Raw genomic sequence first — 14,231 nt, 5'->3', positions numbered from 1 at the left:
CTAAGGACAACAAGATATCCAGATCTGGGCCAGTCGTACGACAACTCATGTGTACATTTGGCCATACCACATAGAAGGAATTGCAGCGGCATTATCCAAATCCTTGCAACGTGAAAAAAATGACAACATTGGCATTACCAACAACCAATGTTTCAATGTCACCAACAACGAGTAATACCTCATCGGAACTAAATATTGTAACTTCTAACGAAAAAACAAATCAACCATCATCACAGTCTCCATTTTATAAATTAAATGAATCTCCAAATTCTTACGAGAAATTAGATAGTAGTAACGAAAGGAGAAGGGTTCGCTTTTCCGATCGTAACTTGTCCAATTCTCAAGTGGTTGGAAATATGAGTAAGGCCATCAGTAATAGTACTCTTCAAAAGGTGAGTTTCTTTTTCCCATGATAGCCTCGCTCAATCGAACAATCGAACACTTTCAAATAGTCAGCGAAAGAAAATTCAAACGTCTCTGTAAATAATATTGCAAGTTATGAATCTAGAAAGAGAACCAAGAATATTTGGCGTACAAGACTGAAAGGAATAATCTTGGATTTGGAAGTTTTTCAAACCGTTCTATCAATCTTATCTGCTGTATTTTTCATCATTTCATCGTATATTCAAATTGACGTTGATGGTAGACTGTTCGCCTTGGTTGTTTGTGATTTAATATTTTCTTGCTTTTTTATTGTGCTGTTTATTGTCAATTTTCTACTTGCAAAGAACAAGTACGTACAAATTATTCACAATGTTATTAATTTCTGACTTGTGTCACTCTGAACAGAATTTTATTCTTCATAACACCACTCTCTATTTTGGACTATGTGACGGTAGTTCCATCATTAACAATTACTGTCATTTCATTTACCCAGGATTCATTCAACAGTCAATCTTATGCCTTCGTCGGTTTGCTAAGAGTTCTAAGATTGTTGAGGTTAATTCCAATTACAAAAAAAATTTCATCCAAAGGAGAAATCAATTCTGTTATTGCCAAAGTTATTGAACTTGCCTTAACGGTGGCTTGCTTTCTTGTTATATTTTCAGGATTTTTTCAATGGTTAGAAAATTATTTTGGAGATAGAACAATTTATTTTCATGATGCTCTATATTTTATTGCCATCACTCTCGTCACAATTGGTTATGGTGATATTGTAAGTAACGTTCTTTGAAATGCGAACTGGTTTTTAATGTGTTACCTCTTTCAGTCTCCATCCAATGTTGCTTCTAGATATGCAGTAATACTATTTTTCCTGATCGGTGTCACCATCATTCCCATCCAAATTTCTCAAATTTACGATATTGTAACAAGTGAAAAAAGTATTTTTAAGGTAAAGAACTTTACTCTGAAAAATCATACCATTGTCAGTGGAAGCTGTAGAATTGACGAAGCCGTTGATTTTATTAAGGAATGTTTTCAAAGAAGAAAGAAAAAAATCAAAAGAGTCATTCGTAAGTGTTGATCTGTATGGTTGGAAAAAATATCCATTAATACCATTATTGCAGTCATCTTTAAAAACGAGAATTTTTGCAAACATTTACTCGAAAGCTTGAAAAAGACTCCGTATCGAAGCAAGATTTATGTCTATTGTGGAGACATAATGGATTTTGAGACCATGAATTTGTTAAAGCTGCCTCAATCCAGAAACGTCTTTCTGTTGAACAGCCCAAAAATTGGAAACGCAAGAAAACAAGACACGTCCATCATCATGACCACAATTGCGTTAAGAAACTTCAACAAGTCGTTGAAAGTATATGCCCAAATTAATTTAATGGAATCTAAACCATATTTAATTCGAGCAGGTGCCAAAGTGATCATTTGCAATGAAATTTTATGCACCAAAATTCTCTCTGCATCAGTATCATCCTGTGGTTTCACTACCTTCTTATTTAATTTGCTCAGTGGAGCAGAGATTACATTATTTTCCAAGAATCGTTCAAAAACAAGTATTTCAGGAGATTTTCAAAATGCAATCAATATGCTCGATAATGAGAGTAAATGGATTGCTGAGTATGCAGAAGGTTTAAATTGTGAGATCTTTAGAGTGAAATTTAGTCCAGCATTCTACAATAATCTATTCATTGACGCAGCTAAATTACTATTAACTACATTGGAAGTTGTGGTATTTGCACTTGAAGATACCAATGGGAAAATATTCATCAATCCATCTCGATATTTAATCAAGGAAGGAGACCAATGTTTTTGCCTTGCCAAAAGTTTCAAACACGCTCAAGAAGTTGAAAATTATCAGTATACAGAAAACGAAGACAATTCTCACTCTAAAAAGAAGTTGAAATCTTCAAAACCATTTTTATATTCTAAAACAGCAATAGATAACTTGGGCGACGATTTCCTTGACTTCAACTATGTAGAATATACCACAAAGGAGCAAATGAAATTTGAAGAAAGTTCACAAAGCGAAAAAGAAATTATGAAAATATCAGAGAAACAAATCGATAATCAGAATCGAAAACAACTTGCAAGGAGATCACGAATTCTTGAGCCAACATTTAAAAAAGATGTCAAAACGAGGAAACGATCTGGAAGCAGCTCTGAACCAAAGATAGTAGACGTTTCATTATTGAGAAAAGATGAAGAAATTACAGAGGATGGAATCAGACACGCCCATTTGGAAGTGTTATTGAAATTGCTGTCACCAGACGCTTATTTCATAGAGAAGAGACAGTATTTAAAACAAATTAGGGATACACTTTCACCAGAACAGAGTCGAGTGGAAGAACAGAAATTCTTTTCAAACGTCATTAATAACTATGGCTTGTTACAAGCACCAAGATCAAAAGAAGAATTTCTCATTACCAGTTATCAAGTGCCGATTCTTATTAAGGACCATATTTTGATTTTAGGCGAATTCCAACAGCCAGCAATTATATGCTCAGTAATTAGATCCATACAACGAAAGAACAGGCTTACACCCATTGTTTTCATGTCACATCTAGTAGACAAGTACTTTAATTATCTCTATGAACGATTGAAATTCTTTTCACATGTTTATTTCATTCAGGGAAATCCAATGAAACACTTTGAATTAAGAAGAGCTGGTTATCAATTTGCACGTACCATACTGTACTTGACACAGGATGAAAAAATTATTAATTTAAACGATCATACCTTATCCGAAGAAAAAGAGGATCAAGAAACAGAATATTCCATTGACGCAGAAGCCATCAAATTAGCATTAGGAATTGAAGCAAATTCCGAGGGAAACAAGTGTTATTTATTGGAACTTGCCAATCGATCCAATTTGAAATTCATTCCTCATGAAGGTGTTGGAACCTTTGAGAAAACAAGATCTCTCCAAGAAAAAGGAATTATCGAACATAATTTGGATGATATTGATTTATTTTGCTTATTTTCTGATCTTCACATCTCAAGCAAAATATTTCCTTCTTCTTCCTTTTTGAGTCGACTCTTAGCTCAATCCTTTCACAACAAGAGAGTGGTAGATTTAATTGATCAAATGTGTGCCGATGAATTTTTAGCAGGTGACTCTCAATCTGTTGTTTTTGAAGTTCCTGTACCTCCAATGTTTGTTTCAGGTTCTGTTTTTGAATTGGGTATGTGTTGTTCTTTTTTTGTATGAATGTCATCATTTTACTGTGAATTTTACAATGAATTTTACAATGAATTTTACAATGAATTTTACAATGAATTTTATAATGAATGATTATTGAAGTGACCACATGTTTTGACAATGACCTTATTCTTCTCGCTTTGAGTCGAGAGAAACCCTTTTCATCAGAGGCATCCATTTCTCATCATCAACAACAACCACAACATCAACAACAACAACACCACAACAACAGGTACATTTACACCAATCCTTCATTTTCAACCATTTTACGATCCTCTGACATTCTTTTTCTATGTGGTCATAAAAATGATTTTACCAAATTGTCACAACAATACAAAGACACACATCATTTCCCAAACACTACCACCATGATGACACATCAGCCACACGACACTACTGAAGTCATTGTTGAAATTCATTCAGATGAAGAACATGTGGAAAGAAAGAGGCCAAAGAGTTGTGAAATACCTGTTGTTTCTCCAACACTTGGAGAGAATCTACTTATAGAAGGTTCTTCTTCTTCTGAATTGATACATTCTATATCCGTTCCAACCAGTAGTACGAGGATTATGGTTGGTCCAACTGTCATGGATGATGACAGAATTATTTCACTTCAGGATGAGGACGAAGAAGATGGACAAACACCACACCGTATGACTTTTGGTGAATTATTGAACAAACATAAACCACATACTGAAAAGGACCAATAAAACGAAAGGCGTATAGTGCGGGAGGTTTTTTGAGGATGTTAATACATGCGAACCAAATTGAACATTCAATAGTATTATGGAGTTTACAATAACATCTTCGGAAATACCTGTTAGTACGAGCTCATTATCCATGTGTCTCGTTGTGCGTTCGTAATATTACCATTCGTGCGGTTTAATTTAGCACCTTTCTGGATTACAATAAATAGCTCATCTAAAAGTGAAGAAGGAAATAAAATAACAAAAAAAACAATCAAAACATTCATTGCAAGCTTTACAAGAAAATATTTGAAATCAAAATGGTCTTTGAAATTGTATACTTTGATCACTATGGAAGAGTTGTAAGTACTTTAAGTGTATACAATCACCGATCTGATCCATATATCCAAAGGATCTTGTTAAATTGATTGCGGAGGTTGCAAACATTCCTTACAAGTTTGTTGGAATTGAGGATAAGGACTGGAAAGATTTTCAACCAACCACTCGTTACGGATTGTTGCCCTTCGTGAAAATCAATGACAAATGGACTCTCTATCAAAGCATTGCCATTTCTCGTTTCTTTGCTCAGGAAGGAGAAGACAATTTGTACCCATCGGATCGAGTGGAAGCAACCATCACTGAGGAATACGTTGCTGCTTTGGAAGATGCTTATAACAAATTTGTATATGCGACTTTTCTTGCTCCAGAAGACAGAAAGGAGGAAGAAACCAAGAGACTCACCGAAGGAGTGTTGAGGAGTGTTTTTAAAGTGTTGAATGCTGAATTGGAGAACAATGGAGGATATTTGCTTCCTGGAGGTAAACTCACTTGGGCTGATTTGTATTTTGTTGAGTTTGCTAGTAACTTGAGTTACTACACCAAGATTGATCCGGTTACTTTCGCTCCTCAAATTCCCAAGCTCAGAGAAAATGTACTGAAACATCCAAGATCAAAAGCTTATTTGGAAAGTGAGAGAAATCTCAGAAAGAGTGTGTTTTAGAATCTCTTGGAGGATTAAATAAACCACTTCTCCGTATATTGTGTCGTTGATGTCATCGACTCGTTTCAAACAATTTACGTTTGGATATTTCTTGGATTGAATCATTGAATTTACTGGGAATTATTTTCTTCCTCCTCCAACATTTCCTCATCTTCCTCTTCTCATAGTAAGACAAGCCAACAGAGCGGGTTGCTGGATGGATTTGGTCGCCAACTCCTGTCGCTGGGCTCTCTATTGACAGAACAGTGAACTTGGAAGCTTCAATTTCAAGATTTTTCTTTGCCAGCGTTAAGCCGGTTCTCTACAGAAACTTTTTTTTTTTCGAGGGACATAAATCGTGTCCCTGAAGCCCGGAGTTCACTTTCGCTGGCCAGTCTTGCTATGCATTGGACGAATTTGAATTCTTTGCCGTGGAATTGAGTTCAGAATGTTCAATTCGAGAACTTGCGCATTACACAAAAAAAATACCAACGTTTCCTCTCATCCCCAAAAGACATATCTATGAATTCTTTAATATCTTCCTTGTACAGCCAAGACCAGAGACCTTCGGACCAAATTAGAAAACTTGATGCAGCTGGAAATTACACAACATTTGAAGGCATTACCATTGTCATGCCATTGTTGAACGACCTTTCTCCACTTTTTAGAGATTTACAAAAAGTTGTTCCATTCGTTGCTACCGTTGGAGAGCTATCATGTCACTCTCTCGGGAATTACTTGCCGAAGTTACTTTATGAATTGTCAATTGTACAATCAATTTTTAGACTATTACATTCCAGTATTACATCAATTACAGCAAGAAATGAACACTCACCAAGTACCACGAATCAATTACAAGCTCATCACTAAGGTGACAGAAAGAAACTTTTATCAAATCACTGCTTATTTGCAAATTGCTGATAACGAATCCAAAGAAAAGATTGACAAGTTTTGTCAGCTCGGAAAGCAATATTTGGGAGATGTGTTCGTGTATAGTGAACCTCATATGAGTATGGGTTATCGAATAGCAAAGAATGAAAGCAAGGAAACAAAGAAGGCCATTGTGGATGTGTTAAACAAGCACTTAAATGGCACAGTACTCTCATTTGGACATCCACAAGTTTGTAAATTTGATGACATGTGTGAATTTAAGCCAATATTCTCGAATTTATAATATTATACAAATGGTCCATTGATGTATCATGACATAATTGCTCATTATCGTTTTCTATTCAAAGTCCAACCATGTTTCGATGTAATTTTGAGTATTGCGTCCATATGATTATCCCACCACTCTGTGCAATAATCGTTCTTTCTATCTGTTCGTGTTAAATGCTTTAAACAATACAATAAAACTCGTGCGTCTGTGATTTGTTCCACTTTTGTGAAATACGCATCCAAAATTAATTTAACTCGTTGAGCTTGCAACGAATCGTTGATCAATAACATGGTTTCTAGAATGACAATAAAAGGATCAGAGGCTTCGTTGACAGCGTTTTGGAAAGTGCATTGCAGTAAATGGTTGACTAGTGATTTAGTAAAATCTGCGTCTTCCCAACAATAATGAGCAAAAATACCAGCAATGTCATCTAATCGAAGATTGAGAGACATTAATGATGTCAAAAAAGCTTTGTTGAATAGCTTGTCAAAATCTGCTTTTGGTAATGAGAAGACATGTCTTTCAGTTGTCTCAGAGATAGGTGTTGATAAATCATAGTTCAAACTCGTTGGTTTGTTTGCAATTTTTGCATCGTCACAAGTTTTCACAAGGAATGCTATAGCTACGATCATGTAAGAGAGTGAGAGTTGACTTGACATGGTAATTAGGGGTTGTTTCAGAGAAGAAAATGAAACTTGATCGTATTGACCTTCTGGATTCAATCCCATCATGTAGAGTATCATTTTGGAAATCAATTGCCTCTTGATTAAAAACAATCTCATATTGTAAGGTGCAAATGATGCAAGTTCATAGAGAAACCGGAAATAATGAGTGGCAGACCGCCAAGTGGTGTACATGCCCATCATACCGATCATGGTGTCAATAAATATACCAATACAGCATTGATTGTCAATTGAGACATCCATTTGGTTTGTGTTATCCAAGTATTCAATCAGATTTTCGTGAGGATATAATGACTTGATGCAGCTGATGAATAAGTCAATTATTAAATCTTTGATTTCTTGTGAAGGACATGTCACTATTGTTGGAATTAGCCAATTCTGTTTGTTGGATGATAAGCTTTTCAAAAATGTCTTACAAAGGGTTGGGTTCTTTTCAAATATATCCTTCAAGTACATGATCCACTTCATTATTTTAGGATTAGAGGAGTGAATGTAAAACTCTAATATATATGTCAGTGTCAATGAAATGTTCTTTGTCAATAGTTCATGCTCATTTGTTTGTAAAGTACTGATAGAACTGAATAAAAAGGTATCAAATGAGTCATCGAAAATATTTTTGTAGTGGTAAAATCTTTCATTTTCCTTCCACACTTTCTCTTTGATTGAAGCTGGTATGTCCAAAATGGTATCATGTTGCTGGTTACAAGTTTCAGAGTTGCTACTAAAAGTATCTGCATGAAGTAAATGCACACGTTGATAAAAGAGCATGTATGCATTGTTGCATCTGAACATGGAAGTCTTTCTTCCATTAATATTGTTTTCCACAATCCCTCCAAAACATTCGCTGTCCAAATTGTCTGTATCAAATAAATTAATTTCTTCATCATTAAACTCGTACCAGGTTTCTTCTTCATTTGTGGATCCTCGATTCATGATAAATGAATAGTAGTGACCAGAATCTGCGCTTCCTGAATGCACTAACACTCCTACGAGCTTGTATTGATAGTAATCATCTTGTCTATGAGCTGGAGGAATGTCATATATACCTCTTTGCTCTTTTCTTTCCATTCCTTCGACAGTATAGGGCTCCATATTCAAGGTATGAGGAAATTCTACACGATCATTGATTTTTCTGTTGACCATTAAACTAAAATCGAAATCAAATCTCTTTAAATGAAGAATTAGAACGTTGGGAAGATCCTTGATCAAAGTTCTTTTCAATGCATCAACATGCTTTTCTAGCTTGTCACTGTAGTATTGATTGTTGCCTTCTAACATTTCACCTTGTACATATAAATCAAGTGATTCCATGATGTTTCGCTTATTTTTAACCTCTAAACTGATAATGTTGAAATTCTCAGGCCTCTCAGATACATTGTCATCATAAATAATTTGATGAAGGAGAGTACCTCCAAAGACGTCTTTCAGCAAGTGTCCTTTACCATAAAACTTCAGTGCTTCTTCAATTCTGTCAGTAAAAAGATTAAAAAATTCATTAGCATCATGTTGAGTTGAACAATCGACTGGTCTTCCGTCTACTTTGTAAAGCGAACAAAATGGTCTTGTATCATAAAACTTTTTTGAGCTTTCTTGAAGAAATGCAAAGATACTTTGGAGCTCTTTGAGAAGATTGACATTGTCTTGCATCTTTTCTTCCACTGCGGATGTAGTGTCGGTATTCACTCGAAGCAATTCTTTTCTGAAAGGAATGGTCATAAAGAATTGTTGTATCAATGAATTCATGCTGTATAATTTTCCAAGTTAGTGCCGAACAAATCAACCATAAAGAAAAACACTTACTAGCATGTAGCACCTTGGTTTTTAAGCCCAACAAATGGTTTTTTTCTTTCCAAATGTCTTGGTACAATGTTCCAGAATGTAGGTTGTTCACATTCGTGCATGTACTTTTCCAGGAGAGAAAGAAGCTCTGAAAAAATTGTTGGAGAATTGTCAGCTAACTCGGACAAAAACTGGAAAGCAGCATCTCTACTTTCTCTGGTCTTACATTTTGGAATCTGTAGACTTGTACGTGATTTTGGTACCTCGAATAAGCAAGAATAAAATATTCTCTTTCCTGTTTCTTCCAATGTTTGTTTTACGTAGGGATAAATCTTTAAAAGAGCTCTTGTAATGTTGAAGAGACCAATTAAGATGTAATCTGGTTGAGATGAGTGCGATTCCTCGACGACATTTCTGTTAATTATTTTTTCAATGAGCACATGAATGTCATCTTCTTTGATCTCTGTAAAATTATTGGGTCTACTACCAATTAAGTTTTCAAGTAGTGAGAAGTATTGCTCGCATCGGTCTTGATACTTTTCAATGTTTTCTTCTTTCAACATTCGATAAAGTATGTCAATAAAATACTTGCATGCGGCTTCGTTATGAGAGGCTATTTCAATAACAGTGTTTAAAAATTTCTTTCTGATGTTAGCATCAGCTGTGTACAACAAGCTTCTCATCGTAATACGACTCAAATCTTCATGTTTCAAAAACATTGTCATTAGGTCACCCTTTGCTGCTACAATTTTTTGAATAGATGTCAAACTATAGTCGTACAACATAAAGTTAGCATATTCTTGCGTCATTGTGAAACTAGGATTAAATTGAAAGATGTCAGGGGTTTGGCGGTACAACAATGATGGAAGAGAATTGTTTTCTTCTGTATGTTCATCCGATAAAATCATTCCAATCGCTCTCAATAAGCACTCAAGAATATTTGGTAACCTTTCCTCGTAATCTAAACGTTGTTGTAGACATGAAATATAACTATGTGAGTGAAACACTGAAAACTTACTTGGAATGAACTTGTTTAACAGCTTCAACAGCAAGGCCATACACTGCTTGTGGAGTGGGCTTTTGTTTTCTGTTTGTGTATTGGAAGCAAGTAGACCATCAATTAAATGCGAAACTCCTCCAAGCTTGATAAAGCTATGATAAAAGGTTGATTCTTGAGTGAGCTTTTTCTGAAACTTGGTATCCAATATTTGTAATGAATAAAGTAATTTGTGCGAGTTATTGATCGGAAGTACAGAGCCCCAATCAACCTTTGAACTGTTTTCTATGTTTAGGATGTTCTTTGACATGATCTGATTCGTTGGTAAATGCATTAGCAACATCCAAGCTTTCTTGGCAACTTCCTCGTGTGATGTGTCAAGAAGAGAGAATAGTAAGTAAAAATTGTTCTCCCTTGAAAGTACGTTAGCTGGATAAAGGCCATCCTCTAAATCTAAAATGACATAATCGTCGTCTATATCAGTATCATGATTGCTGATAGAGGTTAGTGGAAAACCATTCTCAGAGTTTTTCTGTAACACCTTCTTTTGTGGCAACGATCTATTTCTAGACACAAGCAAAGCACCTAGTTCCGGTACTCCTAACATTTGCATTGTTGTGTTCATGATAGAAATGGAAGCATCTTTGATTGTCAAAGGTTTCACAAATAAATCAACCCTGGAGTCCATTCCAAGCTCTTCCAAACTTTTAGCTTTAAAAGGAGTAATGTCATCTCCACTTTCGGTTTCAAGTCTTAAGAGTTGGGATGAAGTCTCGTCGCCAAGCTCTGATGCAATTATGTTCAGTAGAGCTCCTACTTTCATTTTGGATGGGACCATTTTCACAAACCTTAAATTTGAGAAACAATTGATGTTCAGTGTAATTGGATAACCCAAAAAGCTAATACCGTGACCTTTACCAATTCCTCCTCCTCCACTTTTTTGGTTCACCAGAACAATGAAATCTAATAGTACGGTGATAATATTTCCAAGATAAGAATCGTTTCTCTGGTCAGGTTTGCTGTACAGTTGTAAAAGCTCCATGCAAGTAGAGACATGTTTTTCCATAAATGATGCAGTGCTTGATTTTAAATCTTTCGAATAGTCAGTCCTGAAATTGTTTAAACTTTCGGTTGCTTTTCTCAGTACATTGGTATCTTTGGCAGAAAGTACAATATTCCATAAGTGATTAATTCCATGTAAATCCTCAGCAATCACTTCGAACTTTTTCAATTTTCTAACGATTGGTACCTCTTGTTCATTCTCAGGATAGGGCACGGTAGGATCCAAAAATTCTTTGCCTTTAGCCACAATTTTTGAAATCAGCTTTTTACCTCCATTTGATGATTGTTGATCAAGAATGGTGGTAGTATTATCTACATGTGATTGATTCTCATAAACTACATCAATCTTTTTAAGAATAACGTTAATAGATAAAAAAAACATTAAAAAACAGTCCAACTCCTTCTCAGTCATGTTTGCGTAAAGAACAGCATTATCTTTGCTGGGCGAGCAAATCAGTTCTTCAAATACAAGCATGGTAGTTTCGTCATCAAAGGCCTGAAACTCCTCCACAAAGTTATCTCTCATCTTTGTTAACCAACCCACAACAATTTCTTTTCTACCATGTGACCAAAGTACGATACATTGTTTGAAAGATAGCCTGATTGGAGAGTTTTTAACCACAAACTCAAGAAAATCCAATTGATCACGTAACTCCTGATCATTCTGGTCATTGTTTTCCATATCTGTTGGAAATTGATTTTCATAGTTTGAAAAAAAGTGATCCATTAAATGCGTTTTTTCGTTAATAGAAGAGATTATTCCCCATGTAGATAGCTTCTTCTTTTTCTTTTGTAACGAATAGGTAGCTAATAGAGTTTTCATTAAAGAGACCGCTCCGCTTGAGTTGTTTCTGTTTTTCAACATCTCAATACAGCTTTTAAGATAGTCTTTTCGAATAGCTTCAAATGCATCTTGTTTGAAAACATCTGACAGGCATTCAAATGCTTTCCTATTTCCTCCTATCGCAAGTTTCCACAACATATCTAAGGCAAACCAATTTTTCTTCTTGTCTTTTGTGCCTCTTCCATACGAAGAACTCACAGCATAAATTGTGAATTGCGATAAAAACTCAATGAAATGATCTTTTTTGTTGATGGATTCAATAGGAATGAGTTCCACTTTAGAATAGAGATGTAAAATGTCATTGTATGACAAGCTTGGAATAAGAAGTGATATGATAGATAATATCAATCTCTGAGTAGCTTCGTGCTTGTCGACTGAAGCTTGCCAAATCAAATCCAGCTCTTCTTTTGTAAAGCCCTTATATTGAGCAAGAAATTGTAAAATTACTTCGGAAAGAAGATGGTAGCATTAACAAGAAATTGTTGCAGCTATAAATGTTTGTACATACCAGTTGCTTGTCGTAACAGTTCTCTGTGGACGTCAGTCTCAAATAAATAGTGCAAAAACTTCTTCTCATTAACCCATGATAGAAAGGTTTTTACGTGTAGCTCTTTCTTAAACGAAATAGGTTGAGGTTGTGGGCTAGAATGTGGTTGTTGATCATTTCCATTCAATTGTGGTGAGTTTGTTTTGGACCCTGTCTCCGTTTTTCTGAGTGATTCTACATGAACTCTTATTTCGTTCATTCCCAGCATTTTTCTTTCAACGGAGGAGCAGTTCAACAGTCTGTAGAAATACTGTAATTTCAACCTGTCAAAAATGTCAATACACTTCTCGTCAGTATAGCATGAAAGAATTTTGTTTCTAAAATTTAAAATAAGATCCTTAAATCTTTCTTCTACTTTCAAAATCTCGTCAGACAGCATATCAAAAAACACAAATAGTGAGTCTATCAACGCTGTGATAATGCTCTCTCTACACTTTGGCACCAAATAAGGAGTTTGAAAAGCAATCGTGTCAATAATCTTTTCTATTATTCGCATTGGTAAATCCTTATATTTTCTCAATAAATTAATAAATAAAACATATCCTCCGCTCTGTCCAAAAATATTGATAGATTTACAGCAAAGTTTAGACAAAAGTTCGGATTTGGATCTTGGTGTGGAAAATATACAATTTTTAAAGTCTTCGTTCCAAGAGCTTTGTGGAAATTTTTGTGATTGCTCTATAAATACGCTATTTTCATGGTTAAACAATTTGACATCTCGCGAATAAAGAAGGTTTCTCAAGTAGAGCTCATGCTTTTGGTTTGTGAGAGATCTACAAACATCTACTCCAAAAGAAACGCATTTTGAAATGTGATTAAGCTTTTGTTGTCTGATATTTTCCAATTCCTGTGAGACAGTTGTAGGAATAGTATCGTCTAACTTATCGGAAGACGATGTAGTAGAACCAGATTTTTGATCTGATTGGTTATCTTCGTTTGTCATTGTTTCTAGTAGAGAGAAAGGTCGTTGAACCATGATTTCCAAATAAAATTCTATTGAAGTGGTGATAAGCTGACCAAGTTTTAAAAGAATGTCTGAGTGGTCAATTTCCTTTAGAGATGTAGACAAATTCAATATTGCTACCATGTGAGTATGTAAAAACCAATGACTATTGGTATATTTAAAATCCGAGAACACAAATTCATCAAAGCTATCTGCATAATGAACTCGAATAAATTTCAACATGGAAATTTCCCCATCAAGTATCTCTATTTACAATAATTATTTCATCAACAGTGTCAGTAAAATCATGAAACAAACCTATTATTTGTTGGGAATGATCAGAATATTTTGCCATTAATTCTTTATATAGATCACTAATTCTTCTATATTTTGTATCAAACCCAAATTCCATCCGAATTAAATCTTCGGGATCAGGTTTCAAAGAAGAAATCATTTCTACAATATTTATGTTATCGCCATTGGCAGCCTCCGCAGTTGTCGTTGAGAGTTGAGAATGATCATTTGTTGTTTTGTTACTCCCGTTCAAAATATCCTCCGATTGCTGTTGTTGTGGTACATTCGAAGGTTGTACTTCCTTTTCAATAGTCTCATCTTTCTCATTTGTATCCGACCATTTTTCATCATCATTATCATCGTGATTTGTGCTGGCACTTCCAACGGTAGCTACTGATGAACAACGATCATTGTCGTCGTCCGTTGTTGGTGTATGATCATGTCGTTCATCATGTTGGTCCATTGGACAAAGATCGTGGGCCATCGGATGGCTGTTGTTCTCCACCGCAGTTGTTATTTCTTGTTGCGTTGTTGCAGGGAGTAATGGATCGGCCTGCTCGTCGGAGGTCGTCATTGTTTTTTTGAAAAGATTCTGAGTGGAACTTGGAAAATAGAAGGCATTACGTGAATTCGAAATAATCGTTTTATCTGGCCCAGGGTTTA

General features: G+C 35.2%; 4 protein-coding genes across 4 annotated transcripts; 3 read left to right on the top strand and 1 right to left on the bottom strand.

Moving 5' to 3' along the window:
* Window positions 1–119: 119 nt before the first annotated feature.
* On the top strand, window positions 120–4,305 carry C9374_003426 (uncharacterized protein; the record flags this gene model as incomplete). The annotated part of the gene is made up of 6 exons (XM_044692953.1): window positions 120–392; window positions 453–733; window positions 790–1,156; window positions 1,211–1,454; window positions 1,509–3,578; window positions 3,698–4,305. The coding sequence occupies 6 exons, from the start codon at window positions 120–122 to the stop codon at window positions 4,303–4,305; spliced, it is 3,843 nt and encodes a 1,280-aa protein (XP_044549604.1).
* Window positions 4,306–4,601: 296 nt separating this feature from the next.
* On the top strand, window positions 4,602–5,281 carry C9374_003425 (uncharacterized protein; the record flags this gene model as incomplete). The annotated part of the gene is made up of 2 exons (XM_044692952.1): window positions 4,602–4,643; window positions 4,694–5,281. The coding sequence occupies 2 exons, from the start codon at window positions 4,602–4,604 to the stop codon at window positions 5,279–5,281; spliced, it is 630 nt and encodes a 209-aa protein (XP_044549603.1).
* Window positions 5,282–6,014: 733 nt separating this feature from the next.
* C9374_003424 (uncharacterized protein) lies at window positions 6,015–6,434 on the top strand (the record flags this gene model as incomplete). Its single annotated transcript, XM_044692951.1, has 1 exon — window positions 6,015–6,434. The coding sequence occupies one exon, from the start codon at window positions 6,015–6,017 to the stop codon at window positions 6,432–6,434; it is 420 nt and encodes a 139-aa protein (XP_044549602.1).
* A 44-nt stretch (window positions 6,435–6,478) lies between these two features.
* C9374_003423 (uncharacterized protein) lies at window positions 6,479–14,142 on the bottom strand (the record flags this gene model as incomplete). Its single annotated transcript, XM_044692950.1, has 5 exons — window positions 6,479–8,846; window positions 8,903–9,842; window positions 9,900–12,230; window positions 12,293–13,540; window positions 13,593–14,142. 5 exons carry the CDS (start codon window positions 14,140–14,142, stop codon window positions 6,479–6,481), a joined length of 7,437 nt encoding a protein of 2,478 aa, XP_044549601.1.
* Window positions 14,143–14,231: the final 89 nt, after the last annotated feature.

This window comes from Naegleria lovaniensis (assembly GCF_003324165.1).
Source record: "Naegleria lovaniensis strain ATCC 30569 chromosome Unknown tig019, whole genome shotgun sequence".
In the NCBI taxonomy this organism is placed as follows: domain Eukaryota; phylum Heterolobosea; class Eutetramitea; order Acrasida; family Naegleriidae; genus Naegleria; species Naegleria lovaniensis.
Note: the sequence above shows the minus strand (reverse complement) of the source record. Positions and strands in the feature narration are given on the sequence as shown.